Source organism: Taurulus bubalis (genome assembly GCF_910589615.1).
Source record: "Taurulus bubalis genome assembly, chromosome: 10".
NCBI classification, from domain to species: domain Eukaryota; kingdom Metazoa; phylum Chordata; class Actinopteri; order Perciformes; family Cottidae; genus Taurulus; species Taurulus bubalis.
This window is the reverse complement of record NC_136598.1, coordinates 18,215,326-18,243,187: the sequence shown is the minus strand read 5'-3', so window position 1 is coordinate 18,243,187 and position 27,862 is coordinate 18,215,326. Positions and strand designations below refer to the sequence as shown.

At 39.9% G+C, this 27,862-nt stretch overlaps 2 protein-coding genes across 2 annotated transcripts; both read left to right on the top strand.

Annotated features, from left to right (window-relative positions):
* Positions 1 to 315: 315 nt before the first annotated feature.
* On the top strand, positions 316 to 17,145 carry porb (P450 (cytochrome) oxidoreductase b). The gene is made up of 16 exons (XM_079224391.1): positions 316 to 324; positions 2,452 to 2,639; positions 8,508 to 8,556; positions 9,371 to 9,499; positions 10,125 to 10,277; positions 11,457 to 11,581; positions 12,113 to 12,202; positions 13,304 to 13,402; positions 13,691 to 13,807; positions 13,933 to 14,051; positions 14,432 to 14,613; positions 14,813 to 14,962; positions 15,127 to 15,394; positions 15,774 to 15,919; positions 16,646 to 16,731; positions 16,936 to 17,145. The coding sequence occupies exons 2-16, from the start codon at positions 2,461 to 2,463 to the stop codon at positions 17,078 to 17,080; spliced, it is 2,037 nt and encodes a 678-aa protein (XP_079080517.1). The 5' UTR covers positions 316 to 324; positions 2,452 to 2,460; the 3' UTR covers positions 17,081 to 17,145.
* A 2,416-nt stretch (positions 17,146 to 19,561) lies between these two features.
* Positions 19,562 to 27,676, top strand: taf15 (TAF15 RNA polymerase II, TATA box binding protein (TBP)-associated factor). Its single transcript, XM_079225495.1, has 16 exons — positions 19,562 to 19,698; positions 20,479 to 20,503; positions 20,656 to 20,689; positions 20,772 to 20,856; positions 21,069 to 21,126; positions 21,481 to 21,656; positions 21,783 to 21,960; positions 24,202 to 24,236; positions 24,780 to 24,812; positions 25,071 to 25,180; positions 25,480 to 25,609; positions 25,703 to 25,813; positions 25,914 to 25,986; positions 26,089 to 26,168; positions 26,411 to 26,546; positions 27,214 to 27,676. Exons 1-16 carry the CDS (start codon positions 19,689 to 19,691, stop codon positions 27,251 to 27,253), a joined length of 1,314 nt encoding a protein of 437 aa, XP_079081621.1. The 5' UTR covers positions 19,562 to 19,688; the 3' UTR covers positions 27,254 to 27,676.
* Positions 27,677 to 27,862: the final 186 nt, after the last annotated feature.

Sequence of the window (27,862 nt, the reverse complement as noted above, 5' to 3'; positions counted from 1 at the left end):
TTACGTCTCGACTGTTATGTAACAGAGCACGTTACGTCCTCTCAGTGATATCAAGCCATTCCCTTATAGTCCGGTCCAACTTGAGATACGTGTTTGATGAAATTAACAAATAATCATACTTTATTGACAGAACCTTATTTTCAAAAGACAAACATCTGAAGTGTATGAATAAATTGAACCATCTCTAGATTAGAGTAATTTTTCGTTGAAAGTGTAGGAGTCCACCCCCGCTGCCGGGGTTCAGTTGGTTTGATCCTAAATGGCGGAAAGTTTTCTTCCGCGTTCTTCCACAGTTCGAGCCTGACACAAAGAGGAGAGGTGAAGGTAAGCACTGCACCAAACTCACACATTAGAGGGGTTTTGCATCGGCTTTATTCTGTGGCAATCCTTGGGAATTACACGCAGGCGACTATAGATTTACACCACAACTAGAAACTTAAACTACAGTTCATGTTTGTCCGCTGAACATTATCTAAAGAGAAGCGCTGACTCTTTGATACGAAAACTGTGGTGGACAACTTTCGTTTCCCTTAGATCAAAATAACACAAGCTTTGCACATGTCATGTTTTAGACAACACTTTTTTCGTCTCCACGTTGAGATGTCATTTTTTTCACAGTATGTGTTTTAAATCCGTTTTGTCACGGTCCAGGCAGTAGTCATGGCCCTGTGTCCGTCTACCGATGGTTATCTTCTTATAATGCCTCGTTTTACTTCCCCGCCGTCGTTAAAATCGGCTGTCACTCTGTTAAAATAAATGAAACTGGTGTCTACTTTGCGCGTGAAACTTTCATACACGCTATAGGAAACCGGTTCCACTTTCGTGACTTTGGTGTGTTACATCATTATTTGCTCAGAGCAGAAGAACCGAGGTGAATTGTTATGATGAACTCATGTGACCCTCGTCAATGTCTGATTTCATTCATCATTCAAAACTGCCGGTGGCAACAGCTATTGGAGCGTCATTCACCGAACCAAAGTCTCACATGATTTTTGTGATAGCCTATAGTTGTCGAGCAACTTAAACAGTGTGTTTGTCAATGGTTTGTGTGTCTATACCTGGGGAACTTGACGGGTTTCTTCATTTCATGCCTTAGAAATGCTACACACCACTGGGTGTGAACCCAGCAAGAGCCATTATTATCAGTAATTAGGTTCTTAACAGTAATAAAGAGTTAAGTTGCCGTGTTGTTAGTTTTTTTGTCTGTTTAAGTGTGTGACTTGTGTTCTCAGTTTGAGCTGCTAATTGACTCTGCAGGGAGATCACTGTGTAAAGTAGTCAACATACTCCAAGGATACTATTTAAATGATGTATGCATATTCTCTGTGTATGTGTTTGTGGCCATTACTTTAACTCCCGGATGATCAAACCGAACATTAATATTACTACAATATGTAATCTATCCTCGTTGATATATTTGTGGTGGACAAAATACACCCTTTCAGTTTAATACAATGCAGTTAAATTTCATCACAAATGGTTAAGTGTGTGCCCCTTGTTTGATTCCAGCTGGGGACTCTTGTTGCATGTGGTATGCCTCTCTCCTCCTTCTTTCCTGCCTCTATACTGGGCTGGCTATACTGGGCTGTTGAATAAGGGCAAAATGCCAAAAACAACAACTTTTTTCCCTCTTATAGCAAAACGTTAGACCTTTCTTCAGTGCTGTGGAGATCGCTCTGACTCTGTGAGACTAACCTGAGAGCCCGATGTCATGAGATGTCATTAAGTGAGCAAGCCAGCGCTTTATTGAGTGAGTTTGTTCTGAGTTTACGGCTGTGTCGCTCAAACTGTTATCTAGTTGTGGACCAGCCGGCATACAGGAATCTGAGAAACCCCAGTCCCATTGTTTTCACTACTCAAACCAAGTTGAAACTTGAGAGTTGTGAACATGATGTGCCTTTATGCTCAGTGTGAAAAGAGCTGCTGTCGTTGATGCATGACAAGAAATTCAAAAGCAGTGGATTCAGATGTTCTAGCATGTATCCAGCCCATTGTCCAATAATGCATGCACAAAGACCATCACTGTAGGCTATGGCATGTAGAATACTGCTCACATCTGTTAGCAATCTTCTTGTTCCGTGCAGCATTTTAACCAGTTTTATGCCAGTGCCCAGTTTTGTTCAGTTAGATTGTTTTAACTGAGACCGTCGAACTAAAACTGTTTTTAAAAAGTGGAATTTTGGTTACAGCTATAACATTAATTATATAACATAATGGTTTGGTCATTAATAATTATGGTGTGTAGTTTTTCTTTCAGTCGGTCGAACCGCACAGTAAAAAACACAAAAACTAAATTTGATATGTTTTTGTTGTTGAGTAATCAATTTATCATGAAACTTTCTTGCTGTATTCAAATGTTGCATATTGCACTGTGGTCTAACACTGTTTGTTCAATTCAATTAATTTTGTATAGCCAAAAAACTACAAATTACAATTTTGTCCCTTTTGTAGAGCGTCAACATGACAGACATGGACGCTGAGACCACCGCCCACACCGAGCCCATGGCTGATGAAGAGGAGCCTCTTTTCAGCAACCTGGACCTCTTCCTCTTCACCCTGATTGTCGGCCTTGTTGTTTACTGGTTCATGTCCCGCAAGAAGCCTGAGCCCATCCCTGAATTCAAGAAGCTCGACACACCGTGAGTATCCATCACATTATAGCTTAGATTTTATAATAATAAAAAAAAAAATCTGTCTACATCTTTAGGAGAGTAAAAATAAAGGTTTATGCAAGTTAGATAAGTTGAAACGTGTTTGTGTGGCCACATTATATTTGAACTCGCACATACTGTTGTTTATGTAAAAGCGAGTGTAGTGAGAGGCTACTTTTCCCGTCGTCATGTTTTGGTCATTGGACGTGGCTTATAGTTCAGCATAAAGAAGAATGATTAATAGGTGTGTATCTTCAGTGATCCGCATGTGTGATAGATTTTTTTTTAATATATTATCCTTCACTCAGACTGGATCTAGTTGACACTATATGAGCCCTGAAGCAAGTGTGTGAGGGTTCACAGCTTAAAGCTTGTAAATGTTCCACTAGTAGCGACCTTTGTTTCGCTCCCCTTGTCCTGCTCTTTGTCAAAGTATCTGTTACTTAACTTATCTCCTTCTCTCGTGCGGTGGCACGAGAGAGTTTATTATTAGTTGACGATTAATTCTACAAATAATTACGATCAACTATTTAATTGTTCTACTGTTCATTTAATGTCTCGCAGCGGTGCTGTTGTTTGGCTTTGCGGATCCATATTATTATTTGCAGTGGCTACTCTGCGAAATGATTCATTGTTTGCTGTATCAATTCCACTTTATATTGTCTACTGAAACAGTGTTTCTCCTCTCGCTCCGATGCACTGATTTATTTGATATGGCTTGTTCTAAAACTGTTGTGTAGGCCGATCATAAGCAGCAAAAAAAGTGGTTCAAGGCAGTTAAGTAATGTAGAACGACACTTGATTTTATCTTCAAAGTTTAATATGCAAACTGGGACCGGGAGACACATTTTACTTTTACTTTTATGGGCCTGTGACGGAAGATGTGTTGCCTTTCTGCTGTCCTGATGTCAATGAGGAATTTGTTCTACTATTTTGGAGCCAGGACCGCAAACAGTAGTGAGCCGAGTCCTGAAAGGTAGCAGAGCGTAGTGGATGGGCTGGGGGTGTATGGTTTAACCATGTCCGAGATGTAGGGTTGGCTTGAGCCATTCGCAGCCCGATAGACAAGTACCATTGTCTTGAATCAGATTCAGCCACCGGGAGACGAACTTGGGAAGATTGAAGACCTGCCGGGCGGCTGCATTCTGGATGAGCTTCAGAAGTCAGACTGCACATGCAGACAGCTTATCCAGTAGTGAGTTACAGAAATGTAGGTGCAGGATGACAAGAGACTGGACCGGTACCCTTCTGAATGAGAATTAGACATCTCCCCCTGATGCTGTGGAGAATTGATCTACAGGAGCAGAGTCCGAATCTGGCACAATGCAGGGTTTCCTCTGGCGATAGGAGTGGTCACGAACGAGAGAGCAGATTGAACTTCTGTCCGTGGACATAAAGATCTCCCTTTGGACCTGGATGAAAGCTGAGCCACGGTCTGTGTGTTGAGTTTGCCTGAGAGAAGCCAGTGTGCTGTGCAGATTTTGCTTCAGTGTATATGTTTTATTGCTGCCTGTATTGTTTGTCTTTTCCATGTAAAGTGCCTTGAGTACACTTTTTTTTTTTTTAAAGCGCTATACAAATAAAATGTATTTTTATAATAACAATATTACCCTTGGTGATACATGTTCAAAGTGTCTGTACAGCCTCGTTGCCTTGGCTTGAAACCATGAAATCTTGCATATCACGTATTGAGTCTGTGTAAAACAGCATAACACGGGAGCTCTTGTACTTGGCATTTCACTCAATGAATCTCCCGATAATGCAAAAAGATCTCGGGCAACTCAAATAATAATAATAATAATGAGGTGATTATGTAAAAAATAGCAGCAGGCTTACTCATCACTTAGTGGTGGGATGGAGGCGTGGCTTAGTTTCAGCGGACCCTCCTTCCACTGGCCACTTTCTAAGTCCCTCCCCCACTCGCAACACAATTTCTTTGGTCACCAGAGTGAAGCCTTGGGCCAGCAGCAGCCTCACTCGCTGTGTGGCTGAGTTTTTGTGTGGTTATGTGAATGAAGACAGTGTTGGAGGCCAAGTGGGGGAGATCCTGACCATTTGTGTGAAAACACGAGGTATGCTCGAACGGTGGGGGGAAGACCCCTGTGGAGCTTGTTTTGCTTTGGGAAAAGTGTGCATCTGTTGAAGGAGGGAATACAGGAAGAAAACATAGAGCTGGTCTCCCCTCCCCTTTAAAGGGAGCAGTGATTACCTAACTGTTATGAAGGGGGCGTAGTCTTCTATGTCTTTCCTGTGCTTTTGTTTTTGGCCCTGAACCCATTTTGAAAGTTCCCTGGAGAGCGAACGAGGAGGGCGAGCCAAGCTGCTTTTGTGAGTCCTCTCCAAAGGTGGAAAGTTGAGGCAAAAGACAAGCAATCCTTTCTTTGCCCCGAGTTGCTTCTTTTTTTTCATTCTTCTTTCCCCACTCCCCTGTTTTTCTTTTTAGCGTGTGTGTGTGGGCTGAGCTGCTCTGCCACTGGAGAAAGGCCATGTCACAAATAGAATCCTTTTATGATAAATGAGGTTGCCATAGCAATGACATTCCCCTCTCTCCTCCAGTGAGACGGGGGCGGGGGATACTAGAGGAAATCTCCCGTTCACAGCGCTTTCCCCCCTCCTTCAATGGTTCACCGAGGAGTTGCTCTGATAACCGGCCAAATGCTCAGAATGGATCTTGTAGACTTTTTCGTTCCCAACACCTTTCAGACCGGAGAGGAAAAGGGGCGGGGATGAGGAGGAAGGCATTTTCAGCCCGAGAGTGTTTCATTGTGTGTTTGTGTGAGTCAAAAGTGTGGTGGGTCTGCAGCTCGGCTACATTTTATGGGGAAGTCAGTTTCCCACCATTGTGTCCTCAGCGGTTGCCAGACACTGACTGGGCTCGCGGGCTGTGTGTGCGTGTGGAGTTCTGTGTGTGTGCGCAGAACAGACGCTGCTGGTTTCAGAGAGCAGCACAGGAAGAGGCAGAGTTCAGATTGTGTTGGAGCCTCCGAAGGGTGAAGGCAAAGCAGCTCTTCCAAACCTGCGAGGGTCCGACTGCCTTTTTTCCCCATCCTGTGGTTTTGTCTCTGCTTTTGATTTTGAGCGTGGCGGTTCCCGGTGTGGCCTAGCCGGTGGTGCTACAGGCAGTGGTGAGCTAAAGGGCTGCATGCCATGGGCTGTGTCTTCTCCCTGCCAGAGGACAGGAGAGATGCTGCCGAGAGGTCAGTAAAGTGTTTGATTCACTGCTCCTGCTAAAGAACAATAAAAGTAGTAGTTTTTTAATGATCATACCGGCTTGAAATTAAAATGTCATAAACATTTGCCACCAGCTATTGTTTAATCTTCCTGTTTAGTGTGATGGCACAGATCACACAAGGGCAATGTTTGTTTTTAAATGACACCATGTAAGTGATTTAAGTGTGCAACTAGTGGCTTGTTTCCAAAGTAAGGTCTGCACAGTGTAATCTGCTTGTTTCTAGCACAGACTGGCATGGTCGTGTTTTCAAAAACCACACGATGTTCCCAGTGGGTTACGTGAGAGATTGTCATCAAATCTGTTTTACTACAAACATAATATGATTATGGGGTCTTCTGTCCCCCCCCCTCTTTTCCACAAGCTCAAACACTGTGCAGTCGGTTCACATTGTGTTCCACATTTTCAGGCTTGTTTAAGTTTACTGGGGTCAGATTGCATATTGAAAATTGCGTCATTGGTTGTAGTAAACTCACCTCCACGTTTTGAGTGTTTTGAAAAGATTTATTTCCTGGCTTGGTGGATGAAAGGAAAATATAATCTCACCATACAGATGATGAGCATTATACATTTTTCAAATGATAACGCCAGCATGCATGTTTTCACGTGGCACTCCAGCCATTGAAGGAAAAGGTGTTCAAGATTATGAGGCCATGTGCATCCTATCAGAGCTAAACTGGCAGTCAGCAGATTTACTTCTGTTTTAGAAATCCTGACATTAAAAACACATGATATACAAAGGCACCTTTTGTCTGCTTCAAATAATGTTGTTATTTTAATAATGAGGAGGATGCAACTAGTTCCTCACCACTAATGATGGCGTCAAGCATGATTTGTTCACTTTTGTTTTTGTCCGTATGTTGTGTATTTCCTTTCCAGTATATGGTTCATATTAAGACTTTGTACGCTAGTGAGATTCAATGATGACACTAAATAAAGTAACCCAATTATTATGGGGGAAATGATGAAAATGCAATTTCTGATTGGGCAGTTATTCGTGATTTAACTAATAACTGCCCAAATATATAGTATTTGGGCAAAAATACTAGTTTTTATTTAGATTTACACCGATTGCGAAATCAATCAAAGGGCATATATTTTGCTGTATATATTCTTGTTTAGCTCAAGATACATGTGTTGACACATTATTAAGATACTAAAGATTGTGAGTGCTCGTTACCTGGCTGGCTATTTTTCTCATGATGCTCAGACAATCCTTCCTTCTGAGTGTCTGTGGGTGCGGCTGCCGGTCTCAGCTGATAACCTTAGAACGAGCCTCCTAAAGCTGTCGGGAATGCTTCAGCTTCGGGGCAAAGGCCTGTTTTAAATTGTAATCAGGAATCTACACCTCGCTTCAGAGTGCAGTCTCTATTAACCACTGGGGCCCATGTTTACGACATGTTGGGCATCATGCCTGCCGCTAAATCACATTAAGTCGTGTGCAGAGGTAAAATATAGCAAATACATGTATTGTCTCTATAATAAACTATTCTACTGCTTTGTTGCTTTCAGATGTGGAAAATCTAAAAACATAATCAACCTCTGCTTGTAGTTATGTGAAGCCCTATTCTTCATTTTTCAGTGCAGACAGAATTGCAGCTGGACCTTTGATGCTGAACGAGGCAGCGTTGCCTTTTAATTAGGCTCGATAATAGATTTTGCTTCCTGTGTCACACAGACACATGTTGTTTTGATCTGTTCCCTTCCATTAATTACCCCCTGGATTATTCTGAATCAAGGTTTTGAATTTCCATGAGGTGTAACCGGTAGTAAGAACATATCAACCACTTTACACTTTTTGATATTGAAAAAATGCATGATGTACTACTCTGACTGGTATGCGTAGTACATGAGCTTGTACACACGGTCAGTATGACTAATGCTGTGTCGCTGCTCTGCTGCGCCCTGTTGTAAGAATAACACGAACAATGACGAGACAAAAAGTCCACATCACCCAAGAGTTGGTGCTACACTTATTTTGATGCTGGCTATTTTTAAATCAATCATTTGCATTTATGATAATAATAATAATAATAATTTTAAATTGTTACATTACGATATGGAAAATGAATGAATCACATAAAATGATACAAATCCATTCTTTAATTAAATGTTATGCACTGCACAACTCTTCAACAAAAAAATTCAGATACTGAATATTTTTTATTTATTTATGTTTGCTTAGAATCATAGATTTGGCCAAGACTATTTACAATTCTGATCAATATGATCATATGGCCCCTGACAGTTCCCTATAAGTCAGTGACTGATGATGTTGACTTATTAACTGTTGACTTATTAACCTGTTCCGTGGACGCGTTCCACACATGCATAGTAGAGCCGCACACATATCTGCACACATATCCACTCACAGCCTACAAGGACACCCGACGCAGATCACAAAATGTACATCGCACGGACCCTTGTGGACACGGAATGTATAATAATATTATGTATGACTTTGGCTCAAGAAGTTGCAACATTCGAGCTGGTCCCTCCCATTACATTTCCAACAGCTAAACATATGGTTATTGCTCGTTAGTTTTTAATCGCAGTGTCATGGTAAAAGTTGTCTCTGTGTTTTTTGCCCCGTTACTTCTTTAGTCAAACCTGTTTTTTCCCCCCAGAGCACCCACTACAAGAGAGACCAGTTTCATCGAGAAAATGAAGAAAACAGTGAGTGACGTGACTTCTTAGTCCTTCCATTACATCTGCTTCAGTTGTGTTCTCTGGTAAATGTCTCATGTTTCCAACATAGTTTTTCTCCATGAGCAGTTTTGTTGCTGTTGTTTCAAAACATTGCTCAGGAGTTTAGGGAAGACTGAGCCATTTGGACTTGAACATGTACAACATTGAAGGGTTTTGATCAACCTCAGAGCTGTTTTTCCACATAAAAGCCTGTTGATGGTGGTGTTTTAGTAAATGTAGTTAACTTCTGCTCAGTGGATGAAGAATATAATGCTAACTTCCTTTATTTGTAGTCTCCTCTGCTTATGTGATAATACTCCATGCAGTACTAGATTTGGAAACACAGTTTTGACTTTGATGGTCACAGTTTACAAGCCAGCCTTGAGAAAAGACTTTGGTTTTGAATTTGTGGTTTTGCAGCAAATAGTTCACATCCCATGATGATGGCGGAAGAGAACATGGTCTGTTTTTAGGAATTGTCATGGCAACACTGTAGGCAAGAATGAAGTATTTCAGGATTCTTACAAATACATGCACAAATGTCTTTCTTTTGTCTTTGTGTGTATCACATTCAAGTCGAATGAGAAGTTATTTAGTATTTTTATGCAGTTTGGATTGTGCTCAAATCATCTTAGATCATTTAAAATATATTACAAAATATATTCTGCATCTGTTGTGCTTGCGCATTGGTTTGTGTTTCATACCATGACAGATGAGAAAGAAGGGTCAGCTTTTTATTGTAGTTGTTGGAGAAGGCTTTTATATGACCCAAGTAAATGCAAACATGTCAATCTGTCCACAGAGCAAGAACATCATCGTGTTCTACGGCTCCCAGACGGGCACCGGAGAGGAGTTCGCGAACAGACTGTCCAAAGACGCTCAGCGCTACGGCATGAAAGGAATGTCTGCCGATCCAGAGGAGTATGAAATGGTAATTAGCATCAGTGAAACAACATCCAGACTTCAGGGTTAAAATGAACAGAGGTCTTTCTCATTCCGTTGGATATTACTTATGATAGCTGCTGCCAGTTAATTACTTGTGATGGTGTCATGGAAAAAGGTATCACTGCAGTGTTGAAGACAGAAGTCACTGTGTTACTTTGGCAAAGCAATCAATTCAGGTTACATCTCGGTGGTTGTATTCTGTAATTGTGATGATGATATCATACACAAACCATGGCCAAATAATAGTTTATAATTATACCAGAGTAAAATTATCTTCTAATTATACATTCACTCTGCTGTACTAAAACATGTCCGGGCAAGTGTGTCCATAGAGACCCAAGGAGCATGTGCAGAGATCATAATGCGCAAGTTATTTCATTCACAATTATTCAAAGTGCCAAATGATCATCCAGGAATGTGCGCCAACACTCCTTTGAGAACCGGGATAGGCATAGGTTATCTGCTTTGATTTGTTAGTTGTATGTAATAACTTGCACGTTTGCTGACAGGGCAGCTGTTGAGGCAGCCAGTTAAATATTGAAGACAAATTCCTTTTAAAATGATTCTTCAGTGCTCACTGCCTCTAATTATTATGTCTCATCATGTTCCAGGGGGAGCTGTCCCGACTGTCTGAAATTAAAAACTCCCTCGCCATATTTTGCATGGCTACCTATGGTGAAGGAGATCCAACAGATAACGCTCAGGACTTCTATGACTGGCTGCAAGAAAATGATGATGAGGATCTCTCCGGACTAACCTACACAGTGAGTTTTAATTCCCAAGTTTCTTTTTAGTATTTTTTTTTTATAAATAATGTGTTACTAATACTTACAAGCTCACAAGAACTCTGAGAATTGTCTAAATGGTCATAAAATGTGATTTGTATAGGAATGACGTTGTTAGTGGTGCATAAATATGATTGCATTAGGTTAGTCATTTAATAAGCACAACTCAAACCACAAAGGGGACGGTATCATGCACGATGCTAATGACCACATAAACATTGTGTTACACTCTGTTCTGCACATTCTTTCATGTGCACATTCTATTATGCACAATCTGTCCTTTTAGTTTCACCTCAGTTTATCATTTGGTTCATACAACATCAGAGCATGGTGAAAAATGTCCGTCACAATATCCTAGAGAATTACTGAACTATTTATAGTTCAGTAATTTATAGCCAAAACAGTTGCTGAATAGTGGTGCCTTGATTGACCGTGTTTACTAATGTTAAAATCAGTTAAGTTATGAAATTACCTTAAAATTTGTGACCACGTGCACAATTACTGTATAACTTCTGTTTAGCTCTCTACCAAACCCCTGGGCGATGACAATGGAAAAAATAGTCATTAAAAAAAAAAGCAAATTATTTCCCTTTGACATCTTTTCGATGTACTGTTAAATGCACATTTGGACCACAGCCCATTTGTTTTGTGAGTCACGCTATGCCAGTCTGTAGCTTCAATAGCATGGGTGGGGTCGGCCTTTGTGTGCACCATGAAAGAAAGGGTCTTGTGTGTTGTCTGGTCTGGCTGTTTAAGTTTATTTAGATCCCCATTAGCTGCAGCCTTGCAGCAGCGATTCTTGCCGTCTGTGCGTGTGTGTGTCAGTCATTGGTGGGGTGCAGAGCCTCTGGCCTCATTCTAGTGAAGAACTTGTCCTGTATTTCATCTATTGTCTCTGGTTAGAGCCTCTACATACATTATAGTCACAGAGATTTTTCTGATTACATTATTCAGTATTGCACGTTGTTTTCATTCTGTATTTAATTCCCGGTAATTGTCTGGCAACAAAACTTGATAATCTTTGTGTGTTTTCAGATTAACTCTTAACAGCAATTTGAAGTTCATCATGTACTTTCATTTCCTTCTTAACTGCTCGTTTGCTTCAAGATTAAGTCCAGAGCACACTGAATGTTTGTCTTTGCCCTGTTCTGTCTCCAGGTGTTTGCTTTGGGCAACAAGACATATGAACACTACAATGCAATGGGAAAATACGTTGATAAAAGGCTGGAGGAACTCGGGGCTAAGCGCATCTTTGACCTTGGTTTAGGAGATGATGATGGCAAGTAAGTGCCAGAAAGGAAATGATGACTAAACAAGTGTAAAAGGGTTCGGTGCAAATAACTGGGTGTGGACCTAGAAGCACGCGGTAGGCAGCCAAACTAGTGTGTCCACTGCTTTTGTTCAATTAGACCAAACATCAGAATCAGAACCATTTATTTGCCTGGTATCTTTCACATACAAGGAATCTGTCTTGGCGGGTGCTGCACACATTAGACAAACAACAACAATCAACACAGTGCAAGAAAGAGAAACATATTACATTTACAATAGAATATAAAATAAAGTGCACAGATTACATTACTATAAACAAGTGGACTGTAGGTGTATGTGAAAGTGTAATGGGAAAGTGGCAAGTGTATTTAACATCTGCATGTTGTCACCTTATTTTCAAAAGACCAAGTCCATCATTGTTGAGTCTGATGTATGCGAAATGTACATGTTAATATCTTAAATACAAAGTCTAATTTGTTTAAATAAAGTAGTGTTTAGATGTCTTTCTCTGCTGACTGGTTTTGCCTGGTTTTGTCTTTCAGTCTGGAAGAGGATTTCGTTTCATGGAGAGAGCAGTTCTGGCCGGCTGTCTGTGAGCACTTTGGAGTTGAAGCCTTAGGAGATGATTCAAGGTTCCTTCACTTTCACCTTTTTATTTTTATTTTTGATCATTTCAAGTTTTACTTCTTTTCACTTACCTTATTTTGTCCCCTTCTGTCTTTTTAATTGTTTTAATTTACCCAAAACCCTTTTCTTTATCATCTCTTTCTTTACCGTCTTAAAGCCGGGAACATTGAACAGATGACAACAGCAATCATATTAACACTAACTTGTTTTCTGAAGTAAATGTTATATGATATATTGCCTTCTTCATTTGAAAGGTAGTTTGACCATAGGGTCATATTTGGCTACCTTATTCCTTAAGTAGAATTTCCACATGGACTTCTTTAGCTGATGTTTAAACAAGAAAATAATCACAAGAGTTTCTACAAAGTCTTTGAATGTTCAGAAAAGGCTTTGCTTTGTTTTCAAGGTTATAAATATGCTTAAATATAACACTGGTATTTCCATCTCCACAATCACTCATGTAAACCAGAAATCTTCTAACGTTTGAAATGAAACGATGTAGTCATCATATTACATCCTACCATGATCAAAACACAAGTTATTATTATTATTATTATTATTATTATTATTATAAACAGCTGGTAAAATAAACAAAGTGACAACATGCATTGATTACTTTGAGTATTAAGGAGTTTGAAATAATTTAAATGTGACAATAAAGGCCTTGAGGGTCTGAACATTTTTGGTTTAGTTTATTTTTTTGTTGATCATTAGTCCAAAAATAAAAACAACCTGTGAGAACCCTGACTCCCAGACTGAAGGTACATGGTGATCTGTACAAACGGATACGCTTCGTATGGGTTTGGTTTAAAATTGTAGTAGTTTGTAGTAGTTTGGATCGTTCTTTTTTTCCTTTTCTTTTTTAACATCCATATCTTAACTCAGACCGACATATCTGATTTATGATAAACCCCTCACATCTGTACGAACATGTATATGCTAAAAATAATGTTCAAGTGTTATAAGTGAGTATTCTTCATCCTAAAAGACAAGAACAAGTCTGTCATATACTTTTTATTTCTATTTCACTCTGAATTAAATGTATTTCAGTATGCATGTGTGCAGTGTTTGAAGACACTGAAACTTAAAGTTATTGTCCCTCACAGCATTCGGCAGTACGAGCTGAAGGAGCACACCGACCTCAACATGAACAAAGTCTACTCGGGAGAGATCGGTCGCCTGAAGAGTTTTGAGGTCCAAAAGCCGTAAGTACTTCAGCAAAGATGCTGCTCATTACCAGAACTCATTCATCATGAGTCCTGTGCGCTTAGTCACGGCTCACATTTCACCCACATGTTTAACCAAGTTTGCCATAGTTCCCTTTCTGAAAATGAAGCTTTCTGCCCCCTAGTGGACACTGGAAACATATTTCTGCTGCCTTTTTTTTTAATCAAACATTAATTATAAATGTATTTGTAAAGTGTTGGATCTACTCTATGTAGATTTTACATCTCTCCTGTGATCTCTATGTTAAAGCGTCTTTTTATTTACAGGCCCTTTGATTCGAAAAACCCATTCCTGGCTGCAGTCACTGTCAACCGCAAACTCCACAAAGCCGGCAATAGACATCTTATGCACCTGGAACTCGACATATCGGGCTCCAAGATCAGGTGAGAGTGGTTGGATGCATCTATAGCTGGCTCCCTTGCACCGTTTGACTAGAGGAAAGAAAGCTCATGATTCATTTATGAATACAGGTCAATTGTCTGAACTTGTCACCCGCTGTACATTTCAGATATGAGTCAGGAGACCATGTTGCCGTTTTCCCCTCAAATGAGTCTGCATTGGTGAACAAGCTGGGACAAATCCTTGGAGTGGACCTTGATGCGGTTATCTCTCTGAACAACCTTGATGGTATGGCATTGAAAGCCTGAAGCACGTTGACTTTACTAGCTTGTCCCTGAAACCCTGCCTTGATCTCTAGACTTGCAGCAGATGCGTTGAACATAGTTATATTACTGTAATAGAGCATTATTGCTGTAATATAAGTTGTTGACTTCTGTTACAAATTTAATTATTTCCTGTTGTTATGGTTATCAAATATACTTGTAGTGGCATAATTGATGGTTGATACAGCTTATTGGTTCATAATGAGGTTATCTCTCTGTAACTCCCTGTTTCTTTTGTGACCTCTAAACAAAATGAATTGAAGTTGATGTTGATGTTATATATCTGTTACAGGCATTTTAAAGCTTTTATTAAACAAAAACAAACTATGTATTTACATTTTTCAGAGGAATCCAACAAGAAGCACCCCTTCCCCTGCCCCACCTCCTACCGCACAGCCCTTACTCACTACTTGGACATCACGAACTCCCCTCGCACCAACGTCCTCTATGAGCTGGCACAGTATGCCTCTGAACCCAAAGACCAGGAGAACATGCGCAAGATGGCCTCTTCCTCACCGGAGGGCAAGGTCAGTATCAGGTGGAAAGGATTAATTGGTATTGGAATAATGTTTTACACCAAACTGAAATTCAGTTATTAACTAGTTTATGTTATTGAAACACATCTGGAGTTGCATCTCTGTATGTTATTGATGCTCTTTCCCCCCCCAACTCTTTTCCTCCTCTTACGCTTCAAGGTATTGTCTTTCTGTTGCCATGTCTCAACAGGCTCTCTACCAGAATTGGGTGTTGGGTGCCAATAGAAACATCCTGGCAGTCCTAGAGGATATGCCTTCTTTGAAGCCTCCCATTGACCACCTGTGTGAGCTGCTTCCTCGTCTCCAGGCTCGCTATTATTCTATTGCCTCCTCCTCAAAGGTAAATCACCCATGACAGGCAGAGTTCTATCCTTTTAACTTTTCTCACAGACTTGTTCTTTTACAAATGTTTTTGGTTGATATGGGTGTTGGCAGCAAAGAAGCACACATGTTTTGCTCAGATGTGAGGATTATAGCTGTTGGTAACTCGACCGCGTTCTGTAGGTTCACCCCAACAGCATCCACATCTGTGCCGTGGTGGTGGAGTACGAGACTGGGACTGGCCGCACCAACAAGGGAGTTGCCACCAACTGGCTGAAGAACAAACTGGTCACGGGCAACGGCCACAAGTCCACCGTTCCCATGTACATCCGCAAGTCTCAGTTCCGCCTGCCCTTCAAGGCCACCAACCCAGTGATCATGATCGGCCCTGGGACGGGGATCGCTCCCTTCATGGGCTTCATCCAAGAGAGAGCCTGGCTCAAACAACAAGGTATTTATATACACTGTGTGTGTTTGGATGTTGTTGTTTGTCCGATCTTTTTACAACCCAATGTCTCCACAAGTATAGAATGATGAGGGCAAAGACCTCCACATGTGTTTGTGTACACGTCACTGCCCACAGAAAATATTTTTAAAAGCATTTAAGGGTATGGTTCATAGATACAAGTAATCAGTACTTTATTAAGTTTAATCCAGTTGTCAGCATACTTGGTTACTCTGATTACAGATATATTAGTTGAGTAGCTGCTTTTAATTCATCATAAATGTGTGTGCAGTTTGGTCTGAGAATTACTTTGTTATATTTTTTAAAAATCTCAGTAGAAGTGGAATGATTAGCACGCATAAAATTACCTTTGTGTTGTTTATAGGAAAGGAGGTTGGAGAGACAGTGATGTTTTACGGCTGCAGACATAAGAACGAGGATTATCTCTACCAGGAGGAGCTGGAGGAAGCGGAGAAGAACAAAGTTCTAACACAGCTTAATGTCGCCTTCTCCAGAGACCAGGAGCAAAAGGTACGGCTGCCTCCCTCACTGTTGTTAGTGTCCCGTTCCCTGAAAAATACATCAGGGGAGTGGCTAAGTGCAGCCTGCGGCGAGCTGCCATGCAATGTGCAGCCAAACTAAAGGTTGGGGATAGTTTAACTTTGGGAGGAGTCCTGTGACATGTTGACCTACATTTAAATGAAGTTCTTCTTGGCTGAACAACAAACGACACGCCTCCAAAAATGATCTTCATGTTATTTAAATAACTGAACACTAAGGCACTTGGGAAATAATTAATTCTATTACAAATGTATTGTAGACTCCATCGGCATGTCGCAATATCCTAGCATTGACCATACCTGTGATATTTAAAAATGAAATAGTGCTCTCATGGTAATAACACACATTCTATGATGTTGTATAAATAATCCAGCAACTCTTAAATATTTTTAAATATACAGTTACGGCTACAGACTCTATCCACCTCCCTACACTTGAAGTTTAAATTGACTCGTAGCCTTATTTATGTGTTGTTTTTTTTCCTATGGATATCGTGATGTTGTTGCATGATAATCGTGTAGTGAAAATCTAATATCACAACAGTCATAATACTGTTGTAATAGTCATAATAATAATGTATCTGTGTCTGAGTTGATGAACCCTTTATTACTTATTTATTGTCCGTGTGTGTGGAACTTTTCGAGCATGTGACGCACATATTAACAATGTTTCCTCTTTCCATTTTCCAAAATAAAGGTGTACGTGCAGGATCTAATGAAGACGGAGAAGGAGCACATCTGGAAGCTGATTAACTCAGACAACGCTCATATCTACGTCTGCGGGTAATTAACAAGATTTAACAGCAAAAGATTTTAATGTCATGTATTCAAAAAGACTAAACTTTCATATTAATGTGTTTCATGTTGTAAAATAATAAATAAATTAAATAAATAAATTTAAGAGGAAAAGCAAGGAATATATAATATGGAAAGTGACACTAAAACAATGACGTCCAGATATCTAAAACTATGTCTTTCTTGATTTAGGGATGCCAAGAACATGGCTCATGATGTGCAGGCGGCCCTCTATGAGATAGGAGAAGAACTGGGAGGCATGACACGCGCACAGGCCACAGATTACATCAAGAAACTGATGACCAAGGGTCGCTACTCGCAAGATGTCTGGAGTTAAAGAACCTCAGAACCAGCCTCACTACTCAATGTGGTGCGTTTTAAATTTTCTATTTTTGTTGTGATTTATCAGGACTGAATATATATATATATATATATATATATATATATATATATATATATATATATATATATATACACAAACAAACAAACATTACGCATGTGTTCATCACCCTGGTTCATGAGAGCTGGTAGCAGAAGATCATGAGGCAAACACTACCTCAGCTGGTTTTGTTGATAAACACACTCAGCAAATTCAATCTGTATTATGTAAGGGTACTTCCTAATGTATCTGGACCACCAGCCGGTGTGGGCTGGAGTCCTTACTTGAGCCGTGGTCTCACACCCAACAGCGGTTACTCCGTCTGCAGCAAAGAGTCATCCTCATTTTAGATTCTATTTTTTTGAGATTCCGTTTTATATTAATGACTCGATCGGAGCAGCTTTATATATTTTATAAGCAGCTGATGACAACTCGGAGAGCTCCGGGGAATCGCTGCGCCACAACTCTGGATCTACACGATATAATTCCACTTATATCATAAACATTTGAATTGAAAATGTAGAAAGCTCATTCAGTCTGTAACTTTCATCTAATTCATTAACAGATTATAGACATAACACCACAGCAAATCATTGTGGATCCTGTGTTTGTCTAAAGGATTAGTATTGTGTGTTTCCTGGTGCAGTGTGAAAGCTGCTGACTTCAGTTTCTCTCAGACGATTTTGTAATATTTTAGAAAGCACTTAAAATAAATTAAATATTCTAGACAAAATATATAAATTGTAATAACTAGTATGCAATTAACTTTTGACAAGGGATTTTGCCTCTTACGCATAATTGCTGCTAATTTTCACAGAGGCACAAACTCATGCAAAGGGGAAGATCATTCACACATTAAAAACATGAGGTTATTTACTTTGTATTTACCCTAATAGCAAAGCCTTTAAACATGATGAAAATTAATCTGTAAGTACCCTGTAATATTTGTAAAATGTTCATTTGAAATATTGTGCGTGAAACTAGATCTGGCCTCCCAAATAGTGGTTGTTTATTTGATATGCATCTGACAGCAGAGGAGTATGAAATGTAATTGTATTGTGGCAGTAACACTGACATATGACAACCACCTCTGCTTGATTGTTTTTTATTTTACTTTGTCCAAAATATGCACCACTAGATGGAGAAGATGACCAGACATATCAAAGCATTTGATGTCTCAGACCGCATCTGTCAGTCAGTCCTTTTTATGTGAACCAGTTGAAGGTCAGCCTGTGCCTTTTTACAATTGCCTTATGTATTAAATTAGCAATTAAACCCTGACGCTTCACTGTCTTTTTTTTTTTTTTTTTTCCATTGTTATAGAAAGTCACGTTACCCGGTGCTGTCAGTTCTCATTCCTCTTTATAATGTAATAGGTTGATTTTATCAAGGCATGCATTTTGTAATTAATAAAAATTGAATAATTTGTTGGCTCAATGACTTTTTGTGTTTCAATAAAGTTGAACTTCTCTTTCAGCCGTTTGTTGTCAGATGGCTCCATCACATCAATACTCTCGCTGTATTGAGATTAAAATTACACAGGGTTGCAGTGAGTTTATGTTTTGATTCTGTTATCATCATGAGTGGCTTGACACTATTGTTACCAGCAGCAGCCTGTTTCAAGACATGTGATGGCCTATTAAGTTATCTGAACAAAATCTGTTCTAAGGACTGATATGATAAATCCTATTCTGGGTTACCAAAAGTAGCTTTCTCTTACTTTTTTCTTCTTCTTCTAACTGTAGACTTGTGCAAAAATAATGTTTCAAAATAGTTAATTATACAATTTGTTAGTGGAAAACTTAGGTTTGGACAACAGTAGTAGTTGCTCTGACTCCACTTGACCACTTCTAGATTGTGTTTACATCTAAGAGAAAATTTTAATTGTTCAGTTGTTTGTTCGAGTTGTTCTTCCATGACATCCGTTGTCCAAAATGATAGACTTTACAGTACAATATATGGATCCAGAAACTTTTCATAGCAAGAAGAGCACATGTGGAACTAATATTGCCAACGATGACTGATTAAGTTTCCTAGGAGCCAAAGTAAGTATGCAAAATAACATAATGCATGCTTATTAATGTTAATTGTGGGCTTACACTTGAGAAAACACCAATATGCTCCTTTATCCCTTTATTCGCAGTGTCTATTTAAACTTCAACTTTATTTGTTTGTCATATTACATACTTTTTACATACATGAAATATATATATTTGGAGTGAGCACAGATGAAGATATCATCAGACATGATGAAATAAATATGAACATGAAATCGGTCTTTTTAATATATTTTTTTTAACTAAGAAGATTGCACTCAAACTGCAGTTCTCGGCTGTGGCGTATTGCATTTTAGCCTTTCAACAGTAGGCGGCGGTATTATGATGTAACTTTGAAGACGAGCAGTCTGTTCAAACAGGAAGAAGAAGAAGAAACTGCATAAGGGGGAAGTGTCGCAGTGTACAGCTCAATTCTGTGGCGCTGCGTAGATGTCAACCAGGGTTTTTAGCAACTAGTCACAAGAAACAGATTTCATTGTATTTTTTAACTAAATATACAACGTCACAGAATGGCCACTGGTAAGTCAACGTGTATTTTCATCATGTGTCGCTAGGTGATTAAAAGTAAGTCAAATAGCATTGGAGCTAAATTTACCGACACCGCGAGGCCAAAAAAAATGGCTCCGTCTATCTCATGGAAAATGGCTCATCTTTCATGAGGACAAAATTAGCTTCGCAAGGTTTTCGAGTAAAACGTTTATTTTTTTCCCCCAGTACGGTGCTCTTATTTGGCAACACACTTTTCTTGAATTGTTTTGTTAACCCACGAGTCAGGCCGGTACCATGAACGCAATACTACTTCCTGCGCAGGGCCTCATCGCGGCCAGCTAACTTGAGTTAGCTTAGCGCGAGCTGAGTGTCTTTGTTTATACCGATGCTGCTGTTTCACTGCTGAACGAGAAGTATTTAGGGCACGTGGGCGAATGGACCTTTTTAGAAAGTTGGCAATTTCTTGGCTAACTATTTTAGTTTAAAGCAAACCGTGCCGAGGATTAACTACACTTAGAAATATATGGTTGTTTTTCTCGTTTCAAGTGTTAGCCCGAGCCCGGACCACATTGACCGCCATTTTTTTTTACTGAATTAGCGTGGTGACAGGCCTGTCGGTGTGTAATATCACCGCCCTAACTGTTTTCACGCTCACGTTAGTAGTGCATGAGCTGCATAACGTCAGTAACTTTTATGTTTCACTTTGTTTTCCGAAACTTGTATTAAAACTTTGTATTTTCGGCGACGCTCTAAGAACGTTTCTTATCGCAAAGTATAAACGTTTGACCAGTGGTTTATTTTCCCTTTCAGATTCAGGCTACGGTGGCTCACAAAGGTAAAACGATCATTACATTAGTTTCCTATTTATTAATAAACAAATTGTTTAATCGACTGTTGGCATGCTTAACGATTAAAACAGAAGGCTCAGAAAGTTTTTTTTAATGCATCCAAAACTGGAAGTTAACCGCTTACATCATCTGTTTGTAGCTACGGGTCATATGCCGGTCAGCAGAGTGGACAGGTAAGACCCTTCCCCAAGTTACTATCAGATTGACTGCAAGAAGTATTGATCAGTTTTAACTCTCTAACTTTCTGTTGCATAGGGTTATCAACAAGGGAATGGCAGCAGTGGCTCTTACGGGGGACAGAGTTACAGTGGTTATGGACAGCCAGGCGCAGCAACACAAGGTATAGTTCATATTTAATAGAAGCAATTTATAGAACCGCAACGATTGGTATATTGCACTGATAACCCTTTAAATGGCTACATTCTCAACCCAGAACTTAATTTTCATTAAATCAACCTCTCCTTGAACTTATTAGCTCATAACAGAATGTGTTTTGTTCTAGAAATTCAACAATGCTTTGTTTTGAAAGAAATGTGAATTTTCTTTCGACAGAGGGTTATAGCCAGCCTCCGCCACCGAGTTATGATAATTACGGACAGGCATCAGCTGGGTAAGACTCTAATATCACATTGTTCAGAGACCTTTTTTAAGTTGTATGCCTCTTAATGACTTGTTTAGGTAAGATGTAAAGTATTCCAAGTACTTTAATTGGCACATCATTTAACTACTTAATACAAAACTATACAGAATATTGTTCCCTGCCAGCCTATTAAACTAGTATATCAACTTTACGACTATTTGAATAATTATTAATGTTGTCCTTTTTTCTGCGCCACTTTTAATTGACAGCTGCTTGTCATAGCCCCTTGATGATAACTGATGAAACATCTCATTGACGGATTCAAATATTTGGTATTTCTGTTGAGCTAACTGTAATGTTTTTTGCTATTAAAAAAACGTCAAGGTATGGCGACAAGTTGTCGGCTCCTCCGGGGCAGCAAGGTTCCTATCCAACCCAGGGTCCAGGAGGAGACAACTTTGGACAGCCAAGCTCCTTCAGTGGCCAGGGGCCACGAGGTGGCGGTGCAGGCGCCAGTGGTGGTGGTGCCGCCCCTGCCAGCTATGGAAGATGGAGTGAAGGTACGATAGACTGTAGATGACTGGCATTTCAATACATGTAGACTACACTTATATTCTATAAGGCACAAATGTGCTGTCTTTTAAGTCAGGTTGGTTAATCACGCTGTGAATCTTTCTGTACACCAGGTGAGGAAGGTGGTCAGGGTGGGAGGTTCGGACGTGACCAAGGAGATCGTTCCGAAGGAGCAGGGGGCTTCAGAGGCAGAGGCCGTGGCGGCGGCTATGAACGTGGTAGCTATGACCGCAGTGGTGGATACGACCGCAGTGGAGGATTCGACCGTGGCGGAGGACCTCCTGGTATGGGGTAAGTTGCATAATGCCACTGCCCCAAGGTACCTCTTATACACTGTGAAATACATGCCATGACTTTTTGTCACTAAACACATCATCACTCATCAACTACAAACCATCCCAATAGACACTTTTCACCGCCCCTCTGCATTGTGCTTTTAGTGCCTGAACCTTCAGATTTCTTTTTTCAATACCTGATTCAACTGACTGTTTTAGACGAGAGACATGTTGGTGTTTATAATAGGTAATCGCACAAAAGTGGTGGTTATTTGGGGAGGAGTTGTTCAACCCACTGAGAACCATCATCTTAAGTAAATGAATGGAGACTGAACATAGGGTTCCAATGGTGAATTTCAAAGGGAAGTTAAGATTGGAATTTTACCTCAATTTCATTATAAAATCATACCTTTTTTGTTTGATGGGGAAGTAGACGTAAAAGGCAACGCTTGGTCTTCTGGCATATTTTTTTAAATATTCCACTGTAATTGAATCGTAACCATGTATTACAGCATTTGTCTGGTCAGCAATTTAGCAGCAGTCTTCCATCACATGTACAGATAATTGGCCAGCATCCCATTACATGGGGATTACACCTGTGCATGCTCCTATCACATGTCAAGGCCACATTACTGCACTGTCTGAGCCAAAGGACCTTGTGCTTTTATGCAAGTGCTACCATATTAATGGGATGAATATATATATATATATATATATATATTTATTGTATTTCAGTTAACCAGCAGATGGTAGCCGACTGCAACAGTCTGCTATTTTTCCAAGCTAATTGATTTATATTAATTTATATCCATTTATTTTATGAATTAGTTGTTCACTTCATTCACTTATCACACAGACCATATGGCTTGAATGTTCACCTGTATTTGTTAACTTACTAACCAGCTTTCACATTGTGTGTATTGGACAAATGAATAGACTTATTTGGCAAATTAATGGATCATGTGTACTTATGATATGGTAAATACAGCCTAAGCTGAAAACTCATATTTCCAGTTAGTTCCTGTTAATTCCCATGGAAAGTTTCCACCTTGAATGTTTACCAGTATTTTGCAAACCACAGCCCCAGATATGCAACTGCATCATATCCCAGACATTGTTTTGGCCACAATTTTAAATGAACCAGAAAGGGACACACCATGTGTCATATTTTTTTAGAGGCTGTATAATATCAACTGAAATATTGGCTTATTGAAATAACTTAAGAGCTCCAACCTAAACGGAACAATGCTGCAACACATCGTCCATTAAGCTGTAAAAACTTTACAAAAGCTCTCTCCTGCGCATGGAAAAACGTGTTCTCCACACTTGGATGCATACGATGATACTATGGCTTTCCCCATTTTAGGACCTGCAAAAGTAGCATGTCTTAGTTTTGAAGAAAGCTCGTAACCAAGGTGGCCATCTGCTCATGTGTCTGAAGAGGGGGACAAAATGTTTTATATCTTTAGTGTTTTTCTTAGACTGACTTTGGTATTTGTTCTACATATTTTATATATTAGAGGATTGATTTATTTTTTTTACTTTTTTTTTACCTATTTTTTTTTTATCCCTTAAGTCTCAAGCAGCCATACTTTTTCAATTGCCAGAAACTCAATTTTGGTGTTTATTGTGCTCTGCGTTACCGCATGATAGTTTTTGAACAATGGCAACTCTACTGAGACCATGCCAGTAGACCTAGAGCCACATCTTTAGCTCCTTCCCATTCAACAGGTTTCATTTAAGTGTTGTATATATGACAATGGAGAACATGTGTGTTGTGTTAACATGGCTCTACATTTTATACTACAGGTGTTCAGAGTGATTTGAACTAAAACTTGGACCTCAGTTAAAGGATCTCATAAACGCACTCAGTAGAAGATTGCTTATTATTTGCTCTTCACATTCGCACAAATTTGGCTTATGTTTAAAAAAAAAATGTTGACTTTGAACGGCCGGTTTTCTGGCTCTCGGCATCCAATCTGGTCAAGTAAAAAGAAAAAGCTCCAATTTCATTGTAAACGGTGATCCAGATGTGATGATTGTCTTCACTCGTTTACTTGATTGTTCAATCAGAGCTGCCTAGTCGTCTGTTAATTGATCTCTAATTGTCTAAGACTAATACATTCCTCGTGTGAGACATTTCCACCATAGTCGCACACCCTGGCAGGAGTGCATACTGATGGGGATGTAGGCGAGCTTTGAGCTCTCAGTTGGGACAAAGGAAAAATCCATCATATCTCCAATTTTTCCTCTGCAGTGGTGGTGACCGTGGTGGCTACAAAAATTTCGGTGGTAAGTGACGAGCATCAGACCTGTGTCGGTGGGGGAGGAAAGAACTTCAGTTAGAAAAGGAAAAGGGTGGGGGATTCAATAAAACAAATTGGTGAATGCCACCATTTTCATGTCCAGAGCCCCAAGGGATTCTACCTATTCTTAGCAGGGGTTTCTCTTAAAGACTTCAGATATGGTAAACAACATGGAGCCTGAGTTGTAAAATAATGGTATGTTGCATGAAGACGAGGGCTGATTGTAAATGACTGAGGTGTTCCCAGGACGAAGAAGGAAAACACTCTAATACTGGAGACTTTGGTTGTTTTCATTTCTGGTGTAAGCCCCCCAAAAAAACCAGAACAATTCTGTTATTTTTGCACGGTGTTGGTATGTGATGCAACGGTATGAAAACACCCATCAGAGAGCTGTATGGACATGGACATTGTTAAATTTGCTTTATCATTATGCATTGATAGGAATGAAGTTAATAGTCATTTGTGTGAAACAGTGCAACAAGTTTAAATTCTGTGCTCAAGTGTACTTCCACACTCCTCTGTTTTACAGGCGCTCGAGACTTCGACTCAAGGGATGAAACATGTAAGACTCTTTGGCATAATATCAATAACCAGGGGCTGTACTGATCAATGAGCATTTATGAGTTAATCAGATATGATTTCTAATAAACCGAACATGAATTATACAGATAAGTTGTCATAAAGCGACCAGTTGCCGTGGGTTCCAATTGGACTATAATTATGTAAATTCACCTGGTGCAAGATAATTCTCTTTTTTAGTATTAGTTTCTGTCTGCAATATAATAATTGCTGTCATCTTCTCCACCGTTCTCTCCCACAGCTGGTGATCAGGACAACTCGGACAACAACACTATTTTTGTTCAGGGACTAGCAGAAGAGGCCACAGTTCAGGAAGTCGGCGACTACTTTAAGCAAATTGGTATCATCAAGGTATTTAATAAGTCTCTGCGTGGTCTCACTTAATTACACTAACATGCATAATAATGACTTGAGGCTTTGTTAAACAACCAATGTCTGTTCTACTACTTTGTATATCTCTACTCGGTAACTTAAATGTGGCATTAGTCTTTTTTTCTTTTGTGTGGGCAAATAAAAAGGTTTTCATGTCGTAATGAAAATTGAGTACATGATGGTTCTTTTTGGATTATAGTAACTCTTTAGCCTCAATGGGTGCCACAGAATCCTGTGTTCATTTTGTGATTTCTTTTATTTATTTATTTTTTTTAAAGGTGAACAAGAAAACTGGCCTGCTAATGATCAACATCTACTCTGACAAGGCCACTGGTCGGCCAAAGGGAGAAGCTACAGTGTCGTTTGATGACCCGCCCTCTGCCAAAGCTGCTATTAGCTGGTTTGATGGTAAGACCACAGTCGTATCTTTTAAAGTGTAGCTTGTCATGCACTCCTACCAGTCGGTGTCCCTCTAACCAATATTTTGTGTTCTCCTATTAGGCAAGGAGTTCAATGGCAAAGCCCTCAAAGTATCATTTGCCACCCGCAGAGCTGAGTTTACACAGAGAGGCGGAGCAAGTGGAGGAGGTGCAAGAGGGGGTGGACGAGGAGGTGGGTATTTATCGAGCTGACCCAGGGCTCAAATAGGCAAATATCTATTTTTAAACTTGAAGTGCTTGGGTTAGTTTTTGACTTTTTTTTTTTTTTTCAGCTTTCAGAGGACGTGGCGGCGGAGGAGGACCAAACTTTGACATTAAGGGGGGAGACTGGCCCTGTCCCAACAGGTTTGTGAGCTTTTATGGAATATTTCTATACTTCAGAAGGGCTCATTTGGCCCCATTGTAAAGTAGAATTGATATTTATGTCTCTGATTTGTCTGTCCTCAGCTCTTGTGGCAACATGAATTTTGCACGGCGGCAAGAGTGTAACAAGTGTGGCACTCCAAAACCAGGAGATGGAGGTGGAGGTGAGCGCTAATAACTTGTTTTCAATGATACAAGTAGATAGTGGGGAAGATCTAGGACACATTTTTCCTGTATTTGAAAACATGCAGGATCAAAACTAAATGACTTATTTATTAAAACTTTTATATCGGAAAAGTCACCTGATTGCATGTGAAGAATCTCGACAGCATGTCTGTCCAGTGCTTGTTTTATGTTATATCTGCTCCATGTTTTACTGACCTAATAGTTGTGATCATGTTTGCAGATCGTGGCGGAAGAGGTGGCTATGGCGGTGACCGAGGTGGTGGCGGCTTCAGAGGCCGTGGCGGTTTCCGTGGTGGAGACCGTGGAGGTTTCGGAGGAGGTGGCGGATTTGGAGGAGGTTATAAAATGGGAGGAAGGTTAGTTAAATCTTAATTTTTATTTTTTTTATTGTTTACATTTGACACGTAAGCTGTCGTTGCAATGGATAAATGCATGATCTGAGTCTTTATTGATGTAGTTGGATTCAACGACCACAAGGGGGCGCATTCTGCCTGAGATTAGTAAAGAAATACTGAATCTGTAGTTTACAAATGTGCTTTGTCCCAATTTCACACGACATGCATTATATGTACTATAATGTATGGTACAACTGTATCTCAGGTATCTTTAAAAAAAAAAAAAAATGGTGTTATCAATGACACTAAAATCTGATTATTTGTATTGTTCATCCTGAATTAATTTGGGATATTTATCTTGGCACCAAGGCTGGTAAATCAAAAAGCCATTCTAACACTGCTTATTCATGCTACACCCTTCGCTTGGTGTGTGTGTCCTTCTGAGGGTCTTAAGTGATGTATTGCCGTCAATGAAGGTGAAGTGCCGTGTTATTCAACGGAAGGACAGTTTTCTTTTTGACTGCAAATGATGTTACCCATTTAAAGATTTGAAAGGCAACAGAGTGGGTGAATGAGGACACGCCTAAATCTTTGTTCAGACGATGACTGTTAATTCAATGACAAAGGTGGATGTTGGTCTTTAAAAATATTTAGCTAGTAACTGACAAGTCTGTCTTTTCCTTCACAGAGGTGACCGTAGGGACGACAGAAGAGAACGGCCATACTAGGTGTTGAGCAGATGAAAACCATCCCAGCCCCTGAGTTCGCCATGGAGGGAGGATTTAGTTTGGGAAAACTGGGGAGTGGGAGGGGGGAGGACCGGCAATCAGACAGTCTGATTTGTGCTTCCTTTCTGTAGCCAGTGCATCCCAACTATTACTGCTCATGTGAGCGAGGAGGGGCGGGTGTGTTGAGCTACTGTATAGGGACTTTGAGGCTGATTGGCATGTGGTCAAATGTTTTTTTGTTTTTTTCCTCTGCTTTTTGTTTTATTTCTTTGTACATCTTTTTAATTTCCTCTCAGATTCTAGTTGCAGATGTTATTGTGAGGTAGACTTCGTATCTTTGTTTTTGTATGAACGGATTACATGTTTTACTTGGGTTCTCTATTATTTTTTCTTCCCAAAATGATATTAAAAGACTGATCTTTTCTCTGTGCTTTGTGTGACTTTATACCAATACTTTGCTATATTTAATTACCATTGTATCCAGTCAGACATTAAAAACAATCTTATAAGCGTACTGTTGTGTACGAGGAGCTGCCGTGCAGGCGGGTGGATAGGGGCGGGCCTGGCCCTCCTCCTGTCACTCCACGGTACGCGAGGAGGCTACGTCAC

What these genes read in the sequence shown, in the direction of transcription:
- porb (XM_079224391.1), top strand. Translation starts at nt 2,461, where the DNA reads ATGACAGACATGGACGCTGAGACCACCGCCCACACCGAGCCCATGGCT. An exon ending in TCTCCGGACTAACCTACACA is followed by an intron (nt 10,278 to 11,456) that starts GTGAGTTTTAAT and finishes TTCTGTCTCCAG; the next exon opens with GTGTTTGCTTTGGGCAACAA. An exon ending in GCTCATATCTACGTCTGCGG is followed by an intron (nt 16,732 to 16,935) that starts GTAATTAACAAG and finishes TTCTTGATTTAG; the next exon opens with GGATGCCAAGAACATGGCTC.
- taf15 (XM_079225495.1), top strand. An exon ending in GCCAGGCGCAGCAACACAAG is followed by an intron (nt 20,857 to 21,068) that starts GTATAGTTCATA and finishes TTCTTTCGACAG; the next exon opens with AGGGTTATAGCCAGCCTCCG. An exon ending in CTATGGAAGATGGAGTGAAG is followed by an intron (nt 21,657 to 21,782) that starts GTACGATAGACT and finishes TCTGTACACCAG; the next exon opens with GTGAGGAAGGTGGTCAGGGT.